General features: G+C 36.4%; 1 protein-coding gene and 1 long non-coding RNA gene across 5 annotated transcripts in view; both read left to right on the forward strand.

The window, feature by feature from the left end:
• Positions 1-9257, forward strand: part of LOC141375581 (uncharacterized) — a 44561-nt gene extending 35304 nt beyond the window's left edge. The window contains exon 5 of the long non-coding RNA XR_015497652.1: positions 5943-9257. This is a non-coding gene — a long non-coding RNA (uncharacterized LOC141375581). The remainder of the gene's footprint in view (positions 1-5942) is intronic.
• Positions 9258-11775: 2518 nt separating this feature from the next.
• The window catches only part of mapk13 (mitogen-activated protein kinase 13), a 34456-nt gene continuing 23267 nt past the window's right edge, over positions 11776-22964 (forward strand). For all 4 annotated transcript variants that reach the window (XR_015497643.1, XR_015497644.1, XR_015497645.1 and 1 more), the window contains exons 1-3: positions 11776-12146; positions 22242-22371; positions 22731-22789. Coding sequence is in view for 1 of the 4 variants with exons in the window: in XM_087264420.1 (XP_087120546.1) it covers positions 12034-12146; positions 22242-22371; positions 22731-22789 (302 nt within the window). In the remaining 3 variants the exon portion in view is untranslated. The remainder of the gene's footprint in view (positions 12147-22241; positions 22372-22730; positions 22790-22964) is intronic.

Below are 22964 nucleotides of genomic sequence, written 5' to 3' on the forward strand. Positions count from 1 at the left end.
GCAAGGCATTAACTCGTTTATTTACCTGATTTATATGAGTGATTCATCTTGAGAGGGGTCTGGCTGCAGACTCGGTGCAGTGCAATCAGAGCTACATCCAATGCTTTTTAATGCGTTCACCTAACCCCACCCCTAACCCTACCGTCACAGTGATGTCACTCATTCCATTGAATGCATCGTGTCTGACATTGCATCGCTGAGTGATGCAATCTCAGCTTGCATCATTAAGGCTGCATCCAGATACTATTGTTCATCTTTCGATCATTCATTTGATTTGTTCAAAAACACTGGTTCATTAGGAAAAGAATGAAGACCACCTTTCTATAAGCGAGTCATTTCAAGTTTTCAGCTGATTCATTTAGCTGATTCATTCAGCTGATTCATTCAGCTGATTCATTCAACGACACTGATTCATTCAGAAAGAAAACAAAATATTTGCTTTTGAGATCTAAATTGATTTAATCCCCTCATTATTCGTTTGATTTGTTCCAAATGTAAAGGAGGCCAGCTAGTAAAAGGTAGGTAAACATCACTCCTCTGACCTCTAAAAGGTGCTTTAGCGACAGACACTAAAAGCCATGGTCTTTAGCTTCCTTGTTAGAGCAACCAACTCCCATGCCAAAAGTCCCTGGTGCAATCCCAGCTCGGATCGTGTTGGGTGGTGTAGCACCGGTGGGGTTACCTTGAGTGAGTTTTATTGGTGTGAGTGTAGCGGAGGCCAGCTAGTAAAGTACTGTGCTGGTAAACTTCATTCCTCAAACCTCTAAAAGCTGCTCTAATGTCAGATGCTAGAGGCCATGGTCTTCAGCCTCCTTGTTAGAGCAACCGACTCCTATGCGGAGGGTCGCCAATTCTATCTCAGCTTGAAGCAGGTTGGGTGGTGTAGGACCGTTGGGGTTACATTGGTGCCGTGACCCGGATGGGAGTGAGCTTTAGGGGTGTGAGTGTAACAGATGCCAGCAAGTAAAGTGCTGTGCAGGTAAACCTCACTCTTCTGACCTCTAAAAGATGCTGTAGTGTCAGACGCTAGATGCCATGGTCTTTAGCCTCTTTGTTAGAGCAACCGACTCCCATGCGGAAGGCGGGGATACATTAGTTCATTCAGACAAGAACCAAGACTTTATGAAAAAACATTTATTCTTTCATTTAACTGATTCATTCATATGAACATTTGATTATATGTTCATTATATGAGCATTACTTCATTCTATAGTACAAAATAAGCAATCTACCTTTATGATAATTGATTTAATTAAATTGTTTATCAATCTGATTTGTTTAAAAACACTAGTTTATTCTGAAAGGAACCAAGAGCAATTTTATGAACATTCTTTAGTTCTAAAATGCTAAAACTGGATTTATTTTATTTTTTTAGTTCAGACTTCCGATTCATTAGCAACTAAATGTAAAAAAAATCTCAGAATAATGAAGTGCAGTAAAGAGGTAAGCTATTTGCACTACAAACCAGCTACTTGACCAAATGGCATATGAAGTGCACTTTGCAGGACAATCTCAGGTGATCACAATGTACCCCAAAATAATCCAATGCTTTCTTTTGAATTAACTGGCATCGCATGTAAATACGCAAGAGCTGTAAAGAGGATCAGAAATGCCAGTCAAGCAGTGTAATTTTCAAGACGCAGAACGAACTGTTGATCTGATTACAAGAGGGATTTTAACGAGTGAAAATAATGAATGTTTTGTTTGTTTGTTCTAACCCCTCTCTATACGACTGCAGTTCCCCATAGAAAAGCAGCCAGTCATCTTCAACGTCCTTCTTCAACGACGGAAGACGGAAAATGTCTAAATTTGCACTAATATGAAATCTCATGCTCTTTAAATTATTCATGAGTTGAGAGGCAAACTAACCTGACACACTTCTTCCATTCTCCAAACTCTCTTTAGAGAGAAAGTGGGGTAAATTAGGTTGTTAGAAGAAAAGACAAAGATTTCATACAGTTTCTACTTGAAAAACTTGATATATAGCGAAGACTTGATTCTGGTTTTACTCCATTGAATTGCCTAATGACTCTCAAGTGAAGGGTCGTGACTTGGAAGTGTGCTCTGATGGGGTGAATTTACATAATTAAAGGTGCAGTATGTAAGTGTGACACCCAGTGGTTGAACTAGGTATTGCACATTTTGTTTAAAACACAAGCAAACGCAGGTTGCCAGATTGACAACATCAACAGAAGTGTGCCAAGCTATCCAGTCTAAAGGCTGATTTGAACCGTGTTCTTAATAAAAGCAACAGTACGAGATAGAAGGAATACTTCACATAATAAAAGAAGGTTTTGTTCGAGCCAACTCTTGAAATTTATATATTAGAAACTGTTAAATTATTCAGTGTTAAATGTTAATAATGTGAGTTTGAATGTCATTTTACAAGACATTTATTGCCATATTACTGAAGGCAGCAGCAGATAGTTTACCTCAGGTCCTGAAAATAAAATAAACTATTTGAAATTAAACTTTAGAACTGTGATGACAGATAACTACAACCAGCACATAGTGATTCAGCATGTACATTTATTAATAATAATAAAGCGGTTTAATATGTATTAATTAAATTATAAACCTTGCAATTTTGCTGAAGTGCAGTAAGTGCACTATTCTGTGCTTCTAAATAGCTTTATTTAGTTTTTTGTCGTGTTCTGTCTGGTGCAAACAACCAAATTGCTTATAACTGCGTATCTCGTCACATAGGGATTCTCACTAGTGGCCCTCAGCGATCCTGTAGGTGGGATGCGAGATAGCTTAAAATTAACTCTCAATATTATATTATAGTTTTTGGATTTCCTTATTAATATGTTATATTAAAAGGAACAAAGTAATGGACTTTTTGACTGATAACTCGGCACAGAAATAGCTTCATTATCGCGTCTGCATCTAGTATACATCAGACAAACTATGAATGAAGTGACAGTGTAAGTCTCCCTTTTTTATTTTTGTGGGAACTATTTAATATATGATATGTCCATGTAGAATAAATGTTTCATGTGATTTTGTAACAGACGCGTGCACATACAGGAGGATCTAGCAAGGTTCAAAGGTGTTTCTGCCATGGAATGTAAAATAAACTTACATATGAGCTTCAGACGCACTCTGGCGGAGATGTTCACTGTTCCTGTCAGCGATCTCCCAATAATACCCAGCTGCAAACTCAACCACCATCAGATTGACGCATTATACCATCATATATTAGTATGACATATAACAGCTCTGTCTGGTTAGCTGTGTGATTTTCTGCAATAACAGCAATGGTCCAGCCTCTTCACCCTTCACCTTTGTATTTCTCCGCCCACATACAGCAACAAGCAGAGGACACTCTACAGTTTGACAGATATTCATACTGTTGGGCAACATAATGCACTTTTGGGGCTTTTTTTAGTCGAGAATGTAGTTGTTTAGATTGCAACTATGCTGTTTATTTATAAGAATGGTGCCTATTTTAAAATATTTATAATTTCTGAGAGACACCGTGTCGGCGGCCATTAGCCTGTCATTGAGCAGGTTGATGTTGTCCATCCACAAGATGGTGACAGAGATCACATAATAAGCCCTTACAGGCGAGGAAAAACCAAGCATAATATTAAACTACAGCAGATCAAATCATTATAAAACTGGTAAGTGTTTTTTTAAGTCGATCTCTCTTTTGTATTTTGCAGTGCTGTATTTATACCATAATAATTGTAGTGTTTTGAGTGTGAGATGTGACTCATCTTGAAGTCTTAAACCCGTAGATGGCCATCTGTTTCTAATGCATCTCCTGTTTTCGCTATTGCAGTCTAATTCAGTTAACAGAAAGAAAGATGAAATGTCTGCATGTGTTCAGCTTTTTTCCTTATCGCAAACACAACAATATTCTGCTAGTGTAGCGTTGCTTTGAGCAAAGAAATAATAGGAAATCTCTGTAGATTGATAGCATTTCATGTTGTTCAGCCTTGTAATGTTAAAATGTGAGCAAAATCCAATAGTATCTGGATGCAGCCTTTATGATGCAAGCTGAGATTGCATCACTCAAGCAATGCAATGTCAGACACAATGCATTCAATGGAGTTAGTGACATCACTGTGACGACTAGGGTTGGAGGTGGGGTTAGGTGAGCACATTTAAAAGCATTGAATGCAGCTCAGATTGCACTGCACCAGGTCTGCTTCCAGACCCATCTCGCAAAATTACCTGTTTTGTCATTATTTTAGACATTACGCTAGAGAATCATTTAAATACTAGCTCTAAAGTGAAGTTGGTGAGTTATTAACGGCTTCTGCTGTTCTGATGTCAGCTGCAAATGTGAATAAATGGCGGAAGAAAGTAGTTCCTCTTACAAAAGGGTTTTGAGACTCTCTGTGTTTGATTTTCTTTTTGATACACACACAATTATGCATATATATATATATATATATATATATATATATATATATATATATATATATATATATATATATATATATTCATTCATTTTCTTGTCGGCTTAGTCCCTTTATTAATCTGGGGTCGCCACAGCAGAATGAACCACCAACTTATCCAGCATACATTTCAGGCAGCGGATGCCCTTCCAGCTGCAACCCATCTCTGGGAAACATCCATAAACTCGTTCACACTCATACACTATGGACAATTTAGCCTACCCAATTGACCTGTACTGCATGTCTTTAGACTATGAGGGAAATTGAAGCACCCGGAGGAAACCCACACGAATGCAGGGAGAACATGCAAACTCCACACAGAAACACCAACTCGAACCAGCGACCTTCTTGCTGTGAGGCGACAGCACTACCTATTGCGCCACTGCGTCGCCTATATATATATATATTTATTTTATTTTATTTTTTATAATTTATAGATTTTTTCTTTAAATATATAAAATGCTGATAATAGAAGGCACAACAAATCTCTTTTCGGCACGCAACTCACATTTTCAAAGCATAATAACTGACTTCAGCATTGTTTTTCAGATAAACAAGAATGTTCGCATGTTCACTTGGCATGTTTCTTAAATATCTGCAAACATATTATGGTATTGTTATGCTTTAGAAGAGTAATACAGCACCTTTAAAATTATGGCTGTAAAAGAAATAAAAAGAAGAGACAAAAAAACTTCAGTTAAACCTGACTTGAAGTTATTACTAATAAGCTAAATTGGGATGATGGAAATGTTAGCCAGTTGATGTCTATGTGAAATCAGAGCTATTGCTGGGAATCCACAGTACATTTCATACCTGTCATATTGTTCCTGTTCAGAACAGCCAGCAATGTTTTAAAACTGCATGTTTTATTTACGCCTCTGAATGCATTACTATAGTGCATTATTAAGGCTTTCCAAGAAACAAGATAGAAAAACCTGTGTGTTCATTTGAAATGATTTGCCGATGTGTCAGTCCAGGTTTAAATGTGTGTTTTAGCTGGCGTGAACACCACCGCCCAGATCTTTCAATAAATAAACCCCCCTGTGTTATGAATGCATATTAGAGCGACACGACTGACATTTAGATCCAGTGTGATTATTCAGAGAGGATAAAGAGCCAAAGCCCCCCTACAACCGTTAGTTCAGGAAGGAAGAGCCCACCACAACGCAGTCTGCTGCTAATGAGCCAATTATCTCTGCACTGCAACACAGGAAGTCGTGGCCGTAAAAGTGTGACTTTTTTTTAATTCATCATTTTTACAAGCGCGTGTCAGCCAGCACTCTGACACCGAAAATGTTAGATGGATTTAGAAGGGCTTATTAGACAAGCCACGCTTTAAATGTTTTCATACTACATGTTTTTTTTACTAACACATTAATATTTATATATTATGTGACTCATAAGTTTCCATGAGTTGTAAAATATTCAATATACAATCAAGACGGATGCTAGAATCTCATGTGTGTGCATGTATATATGTGTGTGTGCGTATACGCTACTAAATACTATCATTTTTAAACAGACAAACATTAGGGTGTATAAAGCAGAATGCAGAAAAGAGGAAAACATGCAGAAAGTGGCAGTTCTGTGGTTGAACATACCTTGTGGATTTTAGACTTCAGAAGAAAATGGCCGGACTGGTGCAGCTGATATAAAGGTAACAGCATCTCAAACTTTTAAACATTCAAGGTCTGCAGAAATGCATCTCTGAACAAATTAAACCATAGAGCAGATGAGCTACAGCAGAGAAAGAAGAGCACACGTGGTGCATTCACGTCAAGTTGGATAAATCGTATACGTTGAATGCACATCAATGTCACTAAAAAGCGTTATCATTAAGATTTTTTGAGTTGGGGGTGAGAAACAAGCCAGAAGTACTATAATAATGAATTATATATGCTTTTACTTCTTATTATACACTCACTGGCGACTTTATTACACCATACTAGTACCAGGTTTGCCTTCAGAACTGCCTTAATCCTTTGTGGTATAGATTCAACAAAGTACTGGAAATGTTCCTCAGAGATTTTGGTCCATATTGACATGATAGCATCACATAGTTGCTGAAGATTTGTGGGCTACACATCCATACCAATCTAATTCCATTCTCTTGTTCCACCACATGTCAAAGGTGCTCTATTGAGATCTGGTGACTGTGGAGGTCATTTGAGTAGTGAACTCCTTGTCATTTTCAAAAAAAAAAACAGCCTCAGATGATTCACGCTTTATGACATGGTATCAATTGCTTATTTGAGTTACGGTCGCCTTTCTATCAACTGGAACCAGTCTGGCCATTCTCCTCTGACCTCTGGCATCAACAAGGCATTTGCGCCCACAGAACTGCCGAGAGAAATAGAATATTTTCTTTTTTTGGGACCATTCTCTGTAAACCCTAGAGATGGTTGTGCATGAAAATCCAAGTAGATCAGCAATTTCTGAAATACTCAGACCAGCCTGTCTGGCACCAACAACCATGCCATGTTCAAAGTCACTTAAATCACCTTTCTTCCCCATTCTGATACTCAGTTTGAATTGCAGCAGATCGTCTTTACCATGTCTACATGCCTAAATGGATTGCAGTGCTGCTATGTGATTGGCTGATTAGAAATTTGCCTTTACCATTAGTTGGACATAATAAAGTGGCCGGTAAGTGTACATAGGTCAGTAGGCAGAATTCATGCAAAGGCAACTGTTATGGGTTCACAAAACAATATTGGTGCGAATTCTTTGTTATTCATTTTCTAAAAGCTGAGTTAGCTATCCCTGCTGTAATTTATGCTGATTAAGTAACTTTAACGCACTTGACATCATTTTTACGATGTGTCTTGTAAGTAGGAACACCCCAGGAGGAACTGAATGCAGCAACAGCTGACACTTTTGTCAGTAAAGAACAGTAATCTCAGGCTACAATTTACATAGACTGCCAAAACTGTTGGAAAAAAGGTTGCCTAGCCTAATTTTTGATTACTGCAGCAAAAATATGGATGTTAGGGTATAAATTTGGACAAAAAGTATGAATGCATTCTGTTTTGTAGCAATGGCTTAGCATGCTAGTGGTGTAATGGAGCAGGTAAATTTTCTTGCCTCACATTGGGTCCATTTAGTGCCAACTGTGCATTGTTTGAACACCAGACCTATTGTTGCTGACATTCAGCATAACAAAACACCCCATCACAAAGCTCAACTCAAACAGGTTTATTAAATGCCAGTAAATTCACAATACTAAAATGTCCCCCACAGTCACCAGATCTCACTCCATTAGAGCACCTTTGAGTTGTGGTGAAGAGGAGATTCACATCATGGATGTGTAGCCGACAAATCAGAAAAAAAAAACTGTGATGCTGTCTTGTCAACATTAACCAAAATCCCTGAGAAATGTTTTTCTACACCTTGCAGAATCAATGCCACAAAAGGATCAAAACAGGGTCAGAATCAAAAAGGGATGCAATCAGTTGTTTCTAATCAGGTGACTGGTAATATACAACACATCTAATTAGTTTGTAAGTATGGCTTCATTGCTGTTGTTACACAACTGCCTTTATCCCAGTGCTGCCGTTCACATCACGCCTGTCTGACAGTGCCATCTAGTGGCCAAAATCAGTCTCAATAAATAAGCTTTCGTTTATGGGCCAGTGTAGAGCCTGTAAGAATTTATTTTTGTCTTTCACAGTTATAGCCTTCCAATAATTGAGTGGTTCAGTGCCTATAAAACGGGTAGAGAAATGAATATGCCCCAGAGGGAATATCCAAGAGATACTGCTCCCAGATTCTCCACTGCATTTAATTTTGTGATGGCTCACTATAACCTTTACTGTACTATCCATCACACTGGTATAACTGTCCTGATATACCAATAGCACGCGCCAGTTTCCATTTCCCGCCAGGCTGAATATTAGTCGCTTATCTGCTCTAGTATGATGTCGCATGATTGAATTTGGGCCTCACAGATTTGCTTACAAATGAATATTATTTTTTTATTATTAGAAAACAGCAATAGTATCAAAGCCTATTTACTAACCCGTTAACTTTTCACTATCTACATATTTCACTCATGTTAATCTTGGTTTACGCCTTTGTGCTTATTTTGACAAATGTGTGATGTGTAGTGTTATGACAATGTTATTGTTTCTCTGCATGTACTGTTAATAATAGCTGCGGTCGTAGTAAAGTAGTAATGGTGTGGTTGTTACAGTAGTAGTAGTAGTCGTTGTTGGTGTAGTAATATCAGTAGTAGATGTTGTTGATGTAGATGTAGTAGAAGTGATTGTAGTAGTAGTAGTAGTGGTAGTAGTAGTAGTAGTAGTCGCAGTAGACGTTGTTGTATTAGTTGTAGCAAACGCTATAGTAGTATCAGTAGTGGTAGTCGTTGTAGTAGTATCAGTATTAGTAGACACTTTAGTAGTAGTAGTCGTGGTTGTGGCTGTAGAAGAAGCAGTAGTAGTTGTTATATAAGTAACTTTCTGTAGTAGTAGTTGGTGTAGCACTTGTGATTTATTATTATTGTTGTCAGTTATTACTGTTGTCCTTTCTCTCTTTTTACTCTCATATTTAATATCATACATTAATAAGGATTGTTGTTACTCCCTACCTCTGACTGGTTTCTTTCTATATGTTTTATCTATATCTGTGACACTTGCTTCATTTATTGACTGTTATTGTTCCTAATGTATGTACTCTGACCCGTCCACCAAGTTACCTTTACATGCATACACACACTCACACGCACATACTCACGCACATACCAGTACCTGACTATATTGTTAATGTTTTTGTTTTGTTTTTGTTTTGTTGCTTTGTATTTGTTATCTGTTGATGTTTTCTTGTATTTGTAAGATTTTTGCATATTCTAATAAAAAAATAAAAAATAAAAAAATAAATAATAGCTGCGGTCTTGTTTTATTGTATAAACTACTCATAATATTTCTGACACACACACATTTATGTGGACTCTCCACTGGCATGTTTTTTATACTGGTAAAACCACTTATTACCCTGCCCCTAAACCCAACCCTCACTGTTGAAATGCAGGGGGAAAAGATTGTCAAATGACCACATTAAATATAATGTTTAAGTATTTTGAATTACCATCCTAAACCACCAACAAAATTGATACCTATAGGTCATGCCAATGTTGCTGTTCAATTTTGTCCTTGTAAACCACAAGCCAGAACACACACAAATCATACATGTACACACATGCATTTGTTCTCATACATGATATAATGCCCCCACTCAAAAATAAATGTTTTGAAATCAATATTTTTTTTTTTACAGTACACTACCTGACAAAAGTATTGTCGTCGCTCCCAGTTGTAAGATCAACAAATAATAACTTGACTTTTAGTTGATCATTTGGAAAAGTGGCAGAAGGTAGATTCTTGTCTGATGAATCATCTGTTGAACTGCTTCCCAATCATCACAAATACTGCAGAAGACCTATTGGAACACACATGGACTCTCACAGAAATCAGTCAAGTTTGGTAAAGGAAAAATCATGGTTTGGGGTTACATTCAGTATGGGGGCGTGCGAGAGTTCTGCAGAGTGGATGGCAACATCAACAGCCTGGGGTATGAAGACATTTGTGCTGACCATTACATTACAAACCACAGGAGAGGGCAAATTCTTTAGCAGGATAGCGCTCCTTCTCATACTTCAGCCTCCACATCAAAGTTCCTGAAAGTAATGACCAAGGTGCTCCAGAATTGGCCAGCCCAGTCACCAGGCATGAACATTATTGAGCATGTCTGGGATAAGATGATGGAAGAGGCATTGAAGATGAATCCAAAGAGTCTTGATGAACTCAGTCCTGGGCTTTCTTTGCCATTCCAGATGACTTTATTAGTAAGTTTCTTGAGTCATTGCAGAGATGTTGGTACATATACTGTACATTATTTCTCTTAAGTGACAAGACTTTTGTCTAAGCAAAGTCAGACCTTACTTTCCTAATTAAATAATTCAAAATCATATTTTATTTTGGTAAAATAAGTGTAATCTGGAGGCCTTTGCCATTCATTTAAGACACTTCTGATATCAAATGGTCAACTAGACGTCAAGTTATTATTTACTGCTTCTCACCGTTGACACAGGGCAGGATTGGATCCATGCTTTCGTGTTGTTGACGCCAAATTCTGATCCTACCATCTGAATGTCACAGCAGAAATCGAGACTCATCAGACCAGGCAAGATTTTTCCAGTCTTCTGTTGTGCAATTTTGATCAGCCTTTGCCAATTCTAGCCTCAGTTTCATGCCGTTAGCTGACAGGAGTGGGACCCGGTGTGGTCTTTTGCTGCTGTAGCCCATCCGCCTCAAGGTTGGACATGTTGTGCGTTCAGAGATGCTCTTCTGCAGACCTTGTTTGTAATAAGTGATTATTTGAGTTACTGTTGCCTTTCTATTCCCTGGAACCAGTCTGGCCATTCTCCTCTGACCTCTGGCATCAGTATGGCATTTGCACTTACAGAACTGCCGCTCACTGGATATTTTCTCTTATTCAGACCATTCTCTGTAAACCCTAGAGATGGTTGTTCATGAAAATCCCAGTAGATCAGCAATTTCTGAAATACTCAGACCAGCCTGTCTGGCACCAACAACCATGCCACGTTCAAAGTCACTTAAATCACCCTTTTTCCCCATTCTGATGCTCAGTTTAAACTGCAGCAGATGGTCTCAACCTACATGCGTAAGTGCATTGAGTTGCTTCCAGGTCATTGGCTGATTAGAAATTTGCGTTAACAAGCAGTTGGACTCGTGTACCTAATAAAGTGGCCGGTGAGTGTATGTATGTATGTATGTATACGCTAAAAAAAATTGAACAATTAGTCATGACAGCATTTAATTTTAGTTCATTGTAACTTATTAAACTAGGTTAATCATGTTTTAACTTAATTTGTAATTTAATTAGTCAGTTTAACATAAGTTCAGTGGACTCATACGGTTCATTTGATTCAGCTTAAAAGTTTAAGGCAACCAGGATTTTTTTACAGTGTACTTTTGTTGATGTTTATGTTTTGTAGTTTGTTGTTGTTTTATTGATGTTATGTAATTTATGTTTTGTTTTTGTCGTGTTCTTATTACGTGATTTCAATTATTTGTGGGACCCCCTTGAAAATGAGATGGTATATCCCAAGATGTTAATCCTATAATGAATAAATACAATACAGATGAAAATCAGTTCCTATAAAAGGAAAATTGATCATCATCATATTTCAGTTGTGCACATTTAGAACATTTATTTTTGTTTTTACAAGACAACATGAATCTGCAATGTTGTGTGTATGTGTGTTTACATTAAAGTATGCGCCAGTGTGTCAATCAAAGCGGCAGTTGTTTAAGACTGAAAGTGGGCGTGTTCGGGGCATCAAGACGTCACACAGTCAGACAGATCACAGCGAGTCGTTGGATCACGGCGAGCGTTTCAAACTTTCAATGGCTTGCGATTTAACGCATCGATTCCGCGGCCGCCCCGCGGTACACACGAGCAGATAAACGGCAGCTTTATTTTGTCGTGAGACTGAATCGTTCCTACGCAGTGACCTTTCGGAGCGCGAATGCAGAATATAGCGTAGGAGTCGCAGTGCGCGCAGTGACGGTTTTGCTTTCTGCCTGTTTTCCTTCGTCGCTAAATGGAGTCTCGGGTGGAATTTATTCGTGAGGAGATCAACAGTACGGTATGGGAAGTCCCGGCAAAGTACGTTTGCTTAAAGCAGATTGGAACGGGAGCGTATGGCAGCGTTTGGTGAGTTTCTGGCAGACAGGTATAGACGCTTGAGGTGTCTCTCAACAGGTTGCCACATGAAGTAGGACGCTGTGTGGCAAGCTGTGTTCACAATTATTGCTTTCAACTAAATAGTGATTTGTTAGTAGCAGGCTAATAGTGATTTGGTAGGGATAGTTCATTCAAAAAGGTAGGGATAGTTCATTCACTTCTGGTGGTATTAGACTACATTTTGCTGTTGCGATTTAATTGTTAAAATGTTTATCATGGTATACGGTATTATCACGATATGGACCCTTTTCACATTTCTAGTTTCGCAGTAGAGAAAGTCATCATCATAGATTGAGGTAAAGTTGGTTTTTTGTTAGCACATTCTTTCAGTGACAACTTGTGTTGTTATAGTGTTAAAATTGCTTAGCACGCTACTTTGAGTATTTGGTCGGAAATTACATTTAAGTATGACTTCAGAATAACATTAGCACCAGTGTTGGGGGTAACACATTTCAAGTAATGCAAGTTACATAATAATATTACTTTTCTAAGTAACCAGGGTGTCTGCGTAGTCTTAAAAAGTATTAAAAGTTAATAAATATTGGTAGAGAAAATTAGAGCCTTTAAAAATTATTAAAAGGTCTTAAATGCTATTTTGCAAGGTATTACATTTTATTTCATTTTTGATTATGCATTGAATAGCTGTATGCGAAAGCTGGCCTGAATTACATCTGTGAATATCTGGATGCTGTGTATGACATCGTTCTGCTTTGTTTACTGCAGTAACCAAGGTGACCATTATTTCTGCAGTCCTATAGGTGCCAACCTGCTGAATTAGCTGGATATTCAATAAATGAATAATGTTTTAGTTTTGGATTCATTTCTTACATTATTTTTAGTAAATATACTGTAAGTTAAAATCTCGCCAGTGTTTCCGGTTGAAAAGTGGTTATAAGATGTAAAATGTATGCACAGAGTCTTAAAAAAGTATTGAATTTCACTCTCTGATTCCTGTAACGTTATATACTCTGGTAACAAGTAAATTAAGGCATTACTTTAAAAAACAAAAAGTAATCATAATTGAGTTAATTTTTAGGTTAATTAATTATCCTTTAAATAATTAATTTCTGAATTAAAATTAAAGTAGTCACAATATTAAAAAGCCTGAATTTTATTAGTTAATTATCCCATTTAATAAAACAATTATGACTTGATTTTAATACATGATTAGGCATGTTATTAATGATTTATCTAACAAAAGGCCTATATACTGATGAAGTCAGCCCCCCTTTGAATTTATTTATCTTTTTTTTTTTTTATTTCCCAAATGATGTTTATCAGAGCAAGGAAATTGTCACAGCATGCCCGATAATAATTTTTTTTTCTTCTGGAGAAAGCCTTATTTGTTTTATTTCGACTAGAATAAAAGCAGTTTTCATTTTTTAAACACCATTTCAAGGACAAAATTATTAGCCCCTTTAGGCAATTTTTTTTCGATGGACTACAGAACAAACCATCGTTATACAATAACTTGCCTAGTGAACCTAAATAAAGTTTAAATAATAAATAACTATTTACTGTATTTTAAAGCACCCATGATATTAATATTGTGCATGTTCATTGTAATTTATTGAATATTGGCGTGTGTCCTTTTTTTGTTGAATACAAAAGAAGATATTTTGAGAAATGTAAGAAACCTGTAAACATTGACTTCCATAATAGGAAAAGCACATACTATGAAAGTTGATGCTTACGGGTTTCTGACATTTTTTAAATAACTACTTTTGTGTTCAACAGAAAAAAGAAACTCAAACATGTTTGTGATAAGTGAAGGGTGAGTAAATGATGACATTTTCATTTTTGTGTAAACTATCCCTTTCATTCTGTTAGTCAGTAATAATAGTTTGCGTCTAGTCACTTTACCCAGTATTGGCTTGCAAGAATACCATACGTGTTCTTTAGTTATTTATAATGAAAGGGTTAATAGTTTCCCGGATATAAGTACTTAAGAATATCACAAGCAAATCCAAAATAGTTGGTAGCAAATGTTATTTATATATCTTTGATAAAGTTAGTTTAGAAATGTTTAGCTCAGGAGACATATACAACCTTTGCTTTATAAATTAATCTTAAAAATGATTTTAATTAGGATAACAAACGCTTTAGAAGTGTTTTAGTTCATGTTAACAGACCCAAATGTTTATTTTAGTGTCTAAAACTTGCAGTTCATTACTGTAAAAATGAAATTGGGTTACACTTTATTTTAAGGTATCCTTAGTGTAACTATTCATTTAACTAAGAAATAACTACATGCAATTAAACATGTGGTTTGGGGTAAAATGTGGGTTCGTTTTAGGGTTAGTGGCATGTCATTGTACATAATTAAATCTAATTAATTTAGTATAAGTACATGAAATGTGTAACAAGGCCATCTTAAATAAAGAGTTACATAGAAAAGTTACTTGTCAATAATAGGATACTGAGTGAAGTTAAAACAAATCTAGTAAATAATTATTTTGAAGTTACAGTACTTGTATAGCTACAACTGATATAAGTGCAGTTAATAGCTTAGTTCACCTTTAAAAATACTTTACCCCATGTAGGAGATTTTTTTTTTTGTTGCTGGAACTGTGGGCCTTGGTGATTCATAACCTGGAAGTCAGTCAACAGCTAGTGATATTTTAAGATTGAAAAAAATATACAAGTAAAAAAAAAAATAACTGGCTCCTGGTGATACAGTAAGGACTTAAGAAGCAAAACAATTGCTTTGTGCGAGACAACTCATTATTAGTTTACATTAGGGCTGCACAATATATTGAAATGTGTATATCATGATAAATTAATAGTTTTAATACATAACATATTGTATACCTGCCAGTGGCACACCCTCTAAAAGACTTCTCAGCACTTCAGGCAGTGTAGTTACACGTCAATGCTCATCTCTGAAACCAAGCAGAGTGGACCTGCTGGTTTTTGTATCCAAACATTTGTTATGATTTTAGAATGGAAGCTGATGACCAAGCAATCATGTCATGTTAAAAAAAAAGCCACAAGACAGCAAAAATTAACTCCTCTCTCTCTGTTTTTTTTTTAGTTTTGAAGATTGATATTGATTGATACTATAGCAGTAGAGCGAAGTGGTGGTGATATTTATTTTTGTTTGTTTACATTGTTAAAATGTCAGATTTGTTCAGGTAAAACATGACCGTTAACTTTGAGCAAATGTAGTGATGCTTTCTTTTCCCTGAAATAATATGAAACATAAGTTGGTTATACATTTTATTTAAATATTGTATTGAATATCAAAAATGGCATATCACGTTTTTCTTCAGTATTGCACAGCCCTAGTTTACACAGCCACGTTGTTTATGACACGTAAACAAATACAACCTTATTGTAGTTTTAGGGTGCTTTGACCTCTAGATCGATTGTTTTGTTCCGAAACGGATTAAAATTGTTACAATGTTTGGTTTTAGTTTATTTTTAGGTTCATTTCCGGGATTCTGCTCAGCTGTCATATGTCGTTATTTTAATTTATGATGATTTAAAATGAGACATTATATAAGCGAATAGGTGCACTTTAATTTTGAATAATGACACCAACAGACATAGTCATCATCAAATATAAATCAGACGTAAGAATTTAGCATACACAGCCTCATTTCAATAGTCAATGGTTGTAAAATATATATCGATTCTATATCAGAAGTCAAGTTAAACTAAAGTTAATGCTATTTTTAAAGTTAAGGCTATTTTATTTTATCCTACAAGATCCACACACGCGGCTGTCAGTAAAGGACTGCACACACACACTCGCACATCATGAAATGCGGAAGTTTATTTTCTTTCCATTTGCCATGCGTTATTAAACTCCATAACTCTCTTACCAGTCCTTACTCTTTATTTGCATCTAATACCCCAGTTTGTCACGGGTGCATGAATGAAATGTTCATGAGTTAAAGTGACACTGCCGAACTTCAGTTAAAATCAAGCCTCCTGCTGATTTGATTCAGAAGTGCACTTTTTTGTCAGACGGCTCACTGGTCATGTATACATCCACGCAAAACTATCAAGGTGAAAGTCACCATAGCTTGCGTAGAATAGACCCAACCCAACTTTGGGAAAATATTAATGTAATGCAAGGCTCAACAATAAGAACTACCCGGTGGTCCAGGGCCAGCTTCAGAGACACTTGGGACAGTAGACCGGATCATTACTGGCCCGATTGGGACAGTGCTGCCTTGTCACTAACATTTAATTTGTCTGTGACTATTTGTCAATTGCGTGCATTTTAAGTTTGTGCTTTTAATTTGTAAACACTACCTTCTTTGTGATGTCGTAAACACCATATTGCTTTCCAGTTCCTCTTATCTGATTGACATGATATTTTTTTTCTGTAACCTGGTAAAAACCAGTACAGCGAAGAAACAGCAACATGGCGGCAACATTAAATTATAAGGCTAAAAGAAAATTTCTGTTTCTAACAGTTGGAAGTAGACATTTACATGTGACTAACACGACAAATTAAAAATGAAGTGATGTTTTGCACAGTTTGCTGCCAGTTTGACAAGTCAGCACCCTTTTTTTAACATTTTCTGTACTGCTCTTTTTGTTTGCATAACACTTTTATTTACAATTTATTTTAAGTATTGAAATTCTAGATTCACAGACTTTATTTTTGACACATTATTTAAAATGTGGCAAAAAAAATAGCTATTTACCTCCCTTTTTTGGTGAGGCCAGTGAAAATTTTGGCAGGGCAAGTAAAAATCTGAACCACTGGCCCGATCGGACCAGTAGAAAAAATCCATAGCGTTGAACCCTGTAATGTAGTGTAGTTCAGTAGACAGCATGCTTTCACTTTTGTATTTGACATAAAACACACTTTTACCAATAGGAATGATATCTCTACTCCTCATTCTCTTTTCTTATAGCCAAAAATATGCCCATTACATATCTATTATACACTGTGATATAGCCTGGTTTGTTGGATCGTATTGCTTTCTCACTACAACCGAACTGCTTCAGAGTTCATTTCAACCGAGTCTCGAACCGATTGTTTTGGTGTGGATCAGAGCGGGATTGTGGATTTCGCATATGCCTAAATGAATCGAGCTAAAGGGCAAATGTGTCAGGTTCCAAAACAAACGTCTAGGTTAAAGAACCCTTGGTTTCAGTGGCAAAAAAATTTGTTACTGGAAACAATCAAACATTTACTATAACTATTTACTATGACTAGAAGAAAAGAAAAGTAATTAGTGGTGACCTAAATGACCTGTAATCACGTTTGTATTATAGTGATTGGAGTTCAGCTGAACTAGAAATTAACTAGTGATGAAAATAAAAATTGTCTTTTATTGACAATGTTTTGAACAGCTTTTCAGCAGAACAAGGCCTTCCCTGATTGAACTAGGTTGTCAATAGGAGGCCAGGGCTTATAGACTAATTTTAATGAGTGCAGGCATGAGGAAAAAGTTGTTAGCTGCAGTTCACTTTACAACATCTATAAAGACTAGGGTTACTGAATTATATATAAACCCCTTTAAAGTCTTCATGAAATCCAATAATACACTATTTACTTTGTTAACTTACATTGATATACTTCAGATGTATGTAAGTTCACAGTATGCACAGAAAAAGATATTGTTGTTTCAAGCTGTGCGATTTTGCCCCTGCTTTGGCTCCTAAAAAAATGTATATTAAATTCAGCGGGTTTGAAGACAGTTTAATGGCTGTTCTGATCTCATTTTCCCTCCAACATGGGGAAATAATATGCTGTGTATTTATTAGGTACCATCTTACATACCTAATAAATAATTGTATGACTTAAATTAAATTTCATTTTGTTTCAATTGATGGTATTAAACTCAGACACATGCATGAAGGCTTGTTCATTTCTCGTACATGTCTTGATTTCCATACGTTCTGACATTATGACAACTGAAGTCTTACAGTATGACACGTTAATCATGTTTGTACAGTCGAACAAGCTGCAATCATAAAGGGCTATTAAAAATCACACAGGCTGGCTTAAGTTCATCATTAATCCAAATCTAAAATATAGCCTCGACTCTGGAATTGTGTATATATATTTTTTTTTTCTGATAAAGTCAGTTTGAACGCTTGGGCTTGGTTTTTTTTGTTCAAACTACTTTATTTATAATGAGCTGAAACAACACAATTCTTTGGGACAACTTTAATGTTTTACAGTTAAATTTGTAAAAACAATTAAGTTAACTTAATCGATTTATGTTGAGATAACATGGATGGAATTGTGTGGAATCCTGCATTTTATACAGTATCAATAATACTCTCCAGCTCTTATTTTTCTGCACTGTAAAACCCAACAGTCAACTTTATCAAATGTGTTACAAACCCCTGATGTTGGTCTACGGGAAAATGGGGTTTGATATTTATGTACAATTAAAATAAATTCATACAAACTGTGAACGAAGTGCAAAAGGCAACCAAACTAGATCCAAACATTGTGACTTTATTTTAAATACCCAAGGTGAACAAAAATAATGAATTAACCAAAAATAAAGAAAAGAAGGTCATGCAAAAGTATACAATTTACAATATATAAAATATTGGGACAAACACAAAGGCGGGGAAAAACAAGAGAGCTGGCAGAAGGGGCGTGGGCGGCGCTAAAGAAATGAAAAGAACAAAACCCGAACAATATCTAACTCCCCAGAAACATCTAACTAACTAAATATGTGAAACAAAATAACCAACTTGCGAAGAGTCTTCCGAGTCCTAACTATCTACTCTATCTATCCAAAAAGTACAAGGGGTGGGGCTCGCCCCTAACCTAATGTACTATACACAAGAGTAGTCCTACGTGTTGTAAAATGTATGTCATGTGATCTGCTTACCTGCCCACTTCGTCCAAGCCTCGTAAACAACGTAAATGAGAAATGGGACCAATGGAAAATGGAAACACCCAAATTCGGGCAACAACAAAATACACATTTAAGCCAGGGTGTTTCTTTCTTAACGCAACGCAATGCAATACACAGAAACAAGAGAGACAAGAGGAAAAAGAAGGCGCAAGTAAAATTGACTGAAAGTTAATTCTACTCATTTAAAAAGAGTTTTGATCTCAGTGTTTAAGTAATAAGTTAATTAAATACCTCATTACCTCAACTGAAATAGAGTAAGTTTACAGTACTCGTATAGATTCGTTTTTCAACTCAAATGGTTGGTAACGATCAGTTTCCTCGAATGGTTTGAGTTGTCTTAACTTATTGGGTTTTACAGTACTCGGTTGGTTTGAGTTCTCTTCATTTATTGGGGTTTACTTTGCTGAAATTGTTTAATTTACTCAAATGGATTAAGTTCACAGTACTTATTAGGATTAGTTTTTAACTAAAATGGCTTTTTGCAATTGATTTCCTCAAATGGTTTGAGTAACCTCAACTTCTTTGGTTTTTAGTGTGCGAGTGAGAGGAATCAAGGAAGACTGATAATATAAAACTCTTTTTTTCTATTCAATATTCTGTTTCAGCAGGAAATACATCACATTAATGAAGTAAATCAGTTCAACTTCCACTTCACTAGGGTTTGGTAACTGTGGTCTGATTTGGTAATCGATATGATCGACATCTACACAGTTTGACTTGAGTTTCTCACTGAGTGAAATCACGTGCTTAGAGTGGAAGATAGATATTAAATGTCCTTTTGTAATTGAAAAGATCGATCTAACATTGTATGTAGTGTCTGAAACATTTAAACATCTGAAGATATTCCAGATAAACCAGACTATATAGAGTTAAAGTGAAAATTGTGAGCCTTCCTGTGAAATTTTTCTTCCTTTTCAAATATTTGTTAAGTGATGTTTCACTGTAAGCAAGAACATTTTCACAGTATTTCCAGTAATATTTTTTTCCTCTAGAGAAAAACTTATTTTTTCATGTTGGTGGTAAAAAAAGCAGTTTTTTAAACAACTTTTGAAGTCAGTATTATTAGCCCCTTGTAAATTTTATTTCCTATTGGCAACAGAATAAACCACTGTTTTTCAATAGCTATGTTTCCATCCACCAATTTTATGCACATTTCAGATATGTACAAAAAAACTACGATTAAATATAATACACAAGTATAAATTTGTAAGCATCATGAAAATGCTTATAAAAAGCATATGCACATAATTGGAAGCATAATGATGGTAACACTTTTACTGAACCAATTCCAGTATGCACGTTAAAACAAGTCATGTGATTTTCTTATAAGAGATCATGTGATGATAAAAATGTGTGAATGGATAAACCAGCAGGCTGAGCACATTGTAAAACATTGGAAAAATGTTGTTTTGGTCATTCTAAAATACCTTAACCATTTCAGTATTAGTGTTATATATTATTAATTACCAAGAGTGCCTGTGCTCTGCGTCTTAAACCTTGTCTTCTGAGGTGCAAATCATTTATTAAATAAAGAAAAGATTCACGCAGCTTCTCTTATCACAGCAAATTCAGTTTTTAACTTTGATATTTGGCGCCATTTAAGTGACGATTTTGTTCTCTTTGACTCATTAGATGGGAATGTTGCTTTAATCTAGGGGTGTCAAAATTAATTGTTTCTTCGGTGCACCGCGATGCAGCCGCGGACAATTCTGTATCGGTTCAGTAATAATCATAACCGGTTATTATGTACTGACGTCATTTATCTCCTTTGCGCTCTGTAGCGAGGGAGGTGAACGCGAGTATTTACAACACTCAGGCAACTCAGGGCCAGCCCGTTGCATAGGCGCCATAGGCATATGCTAAGTGCGCTGTACATCCAGAAGTCCAGCGCGGTTCAGTTGGTTTTGTTTTCGATTTTCCTGACACTCATTCAGTTATTGACGGCATTAACTCAAAAACCTCTTACCCTAAAAAGATCTAAAGTGTGTTTCCAACAAAAAGACAAAGCTGGTTATGTTTCACAGCTGTCTTTCTTTTTTTTTCCGCTCGGTTTTCACATTACGGTCAATGCTCCGTTTAAGCCCTCGCAATATGTGTTTAGCCGGCAGAGCTCGCGCTGAAAGGAGCTCTCAGTAAGGGACCGTCGGAAAAGTGCTTCTTTTTTTTCCGTTTTTCTGCTCCGTTCAGCGCGAGCTCTCCCTGTTGCGATGGCTTAAGTGTGTGTGTGTGTGTGTGTCTGTGTGTGTGTCTGTGTGTCTGTGTCTGTGTGTCTGTGTCTGTGTGTCTGTGTGTGTGTGTGTGTGTGTGTGTGTGTGTGTGTGTGTGTGTGTGTGTGTGTGTGTGTGTGTGTGTGTGTGTGTGTGTGTGTGTGTGTGTGTGTGTGTGTGTGTGTGTGTGTGTGTGTGTGTGTGTGTGTTTGTTTGTTTGTTTGTTTGTTTGGTGCTGTCTATGTTTGTGTATGTGTCTTAATGAGAGTCAGTGTGGTGCTGTGTGTCTGTGTTTATATAGACAGCTTGTTATAGCCTCCCCCCTAAAATATAATACTGTATAGAAAGCACCGTCAATGCATCGAGATATCGAATTTAACCGAATCGAAGGCATGATAATCGTAACCGAACCGTGAGACCAGTATAGGTTCACACCTCTACTTTAATCACACATCTTTAATGCAAAATTCCTCTTTTGCGCATAAATTTAATTTGCATTTTGGATGGAAACATAGATAATGGCTTGCCTACACAACCTAACATAACCTAGCTAAAAAAATCTAGCCAAACCTTTTAATTGCACTTCAAACTAATAACCAAGAAATTTGAATTTTGCTACAAAAAAAATTGTTATTAAAAATTAATTATTAAAACTAAAATCTTCTGTCCATTAAAACAGCACTTGTGAAATATTTTTTAAATAACATGAGTTCATACATGCAGTCTGTGCTACTGTATTTTAATCATGGTTTACATGTTATTTCTAAAATGAACCTTGATACGATCTAACCCAGCAACAGTGACATTTCCTGCTCGGGGTTTAATGCCACAAACCTTCACAACAGCAAATGCAGTGAAAAGTTGGGGGCTGTAAAAACCACATGTCATGCAGCAAAGCAAAACTTGTAGTTTCTTATTTGAATATTGCACTTTCTGTACCATTTCCCCAATCTGTTATAGTAAGTCATTGAACTGTCAACCTATTATGACTGTGATTGTCCTTCCTATTTCAGCTCGTCCATCAACAACAAAACCAAAGAGAAGGTGGCCATCAAGAAGCTGCACCGACCATTTCAGTCGGAGATCTTTGCGAAGAGAGCATACCGTGAATTGAGACTGCTCAAGCATATGAAACATGAAAATGTAAGTGTTGCTTAAATCATAAGTGCAAGTTTAGAGCCAAACCACAATGGGGTTTCAATAGCTGGAGTGTCTTTTGCAAGGCACTTGTATCAAACCATACTCATTGTTTTCATTGAGAACGGTGCGAGTATATCAAATGTTTAGCTTAGCGGACTGAGTGTGTATGCACAGAACGGGATACTTGTGGTGCCTGGAGGCACTGATGATTGACTGCTGTGTCATAAACTGTAAGTGTCTTATATAAGACACCCAGGCAGCCTTATTCAGTCAGTCTGTCCATCTAACACCATTATAATATTAGTGAAAAGACTGACTCACTTCTTGTCTTTTTTCCTGTCAATTCTGCTGTCCAACCCAAGGTAATAGGCTTACTAGACGTCTTCACTCCTGCCACCAGACTGGACGAATTCCAAGACTTGTAAGTCTTTAATAATAGTCCTGTGTATGAGAAAGCTGGCTGTTTGCTATATGCCTGACATGTTTAATGAAATAATTGAGCCAAAAGTGGGAATTCTGTGTGAAACTACTTAATTTTTTTATTTATAAAATCATATACACAAACCGGCCACTTTATTAGGTACACCTTACTATTA

This window comes from Danio rerio, chromosome 8 (assembly GCF_052040795.2).
Source record: "Danio rerio strain M-AB ecotype USA chromosome 8, GRCz13ab, whole genome shotgun sequence".
Classification (NCBI taxonomy): domain Eukaryota; kingdom Metazoa; phylum Chordata; class Actinopteri; order Cypriniformes; family Danionidae; genus Danio; species Danio rerio.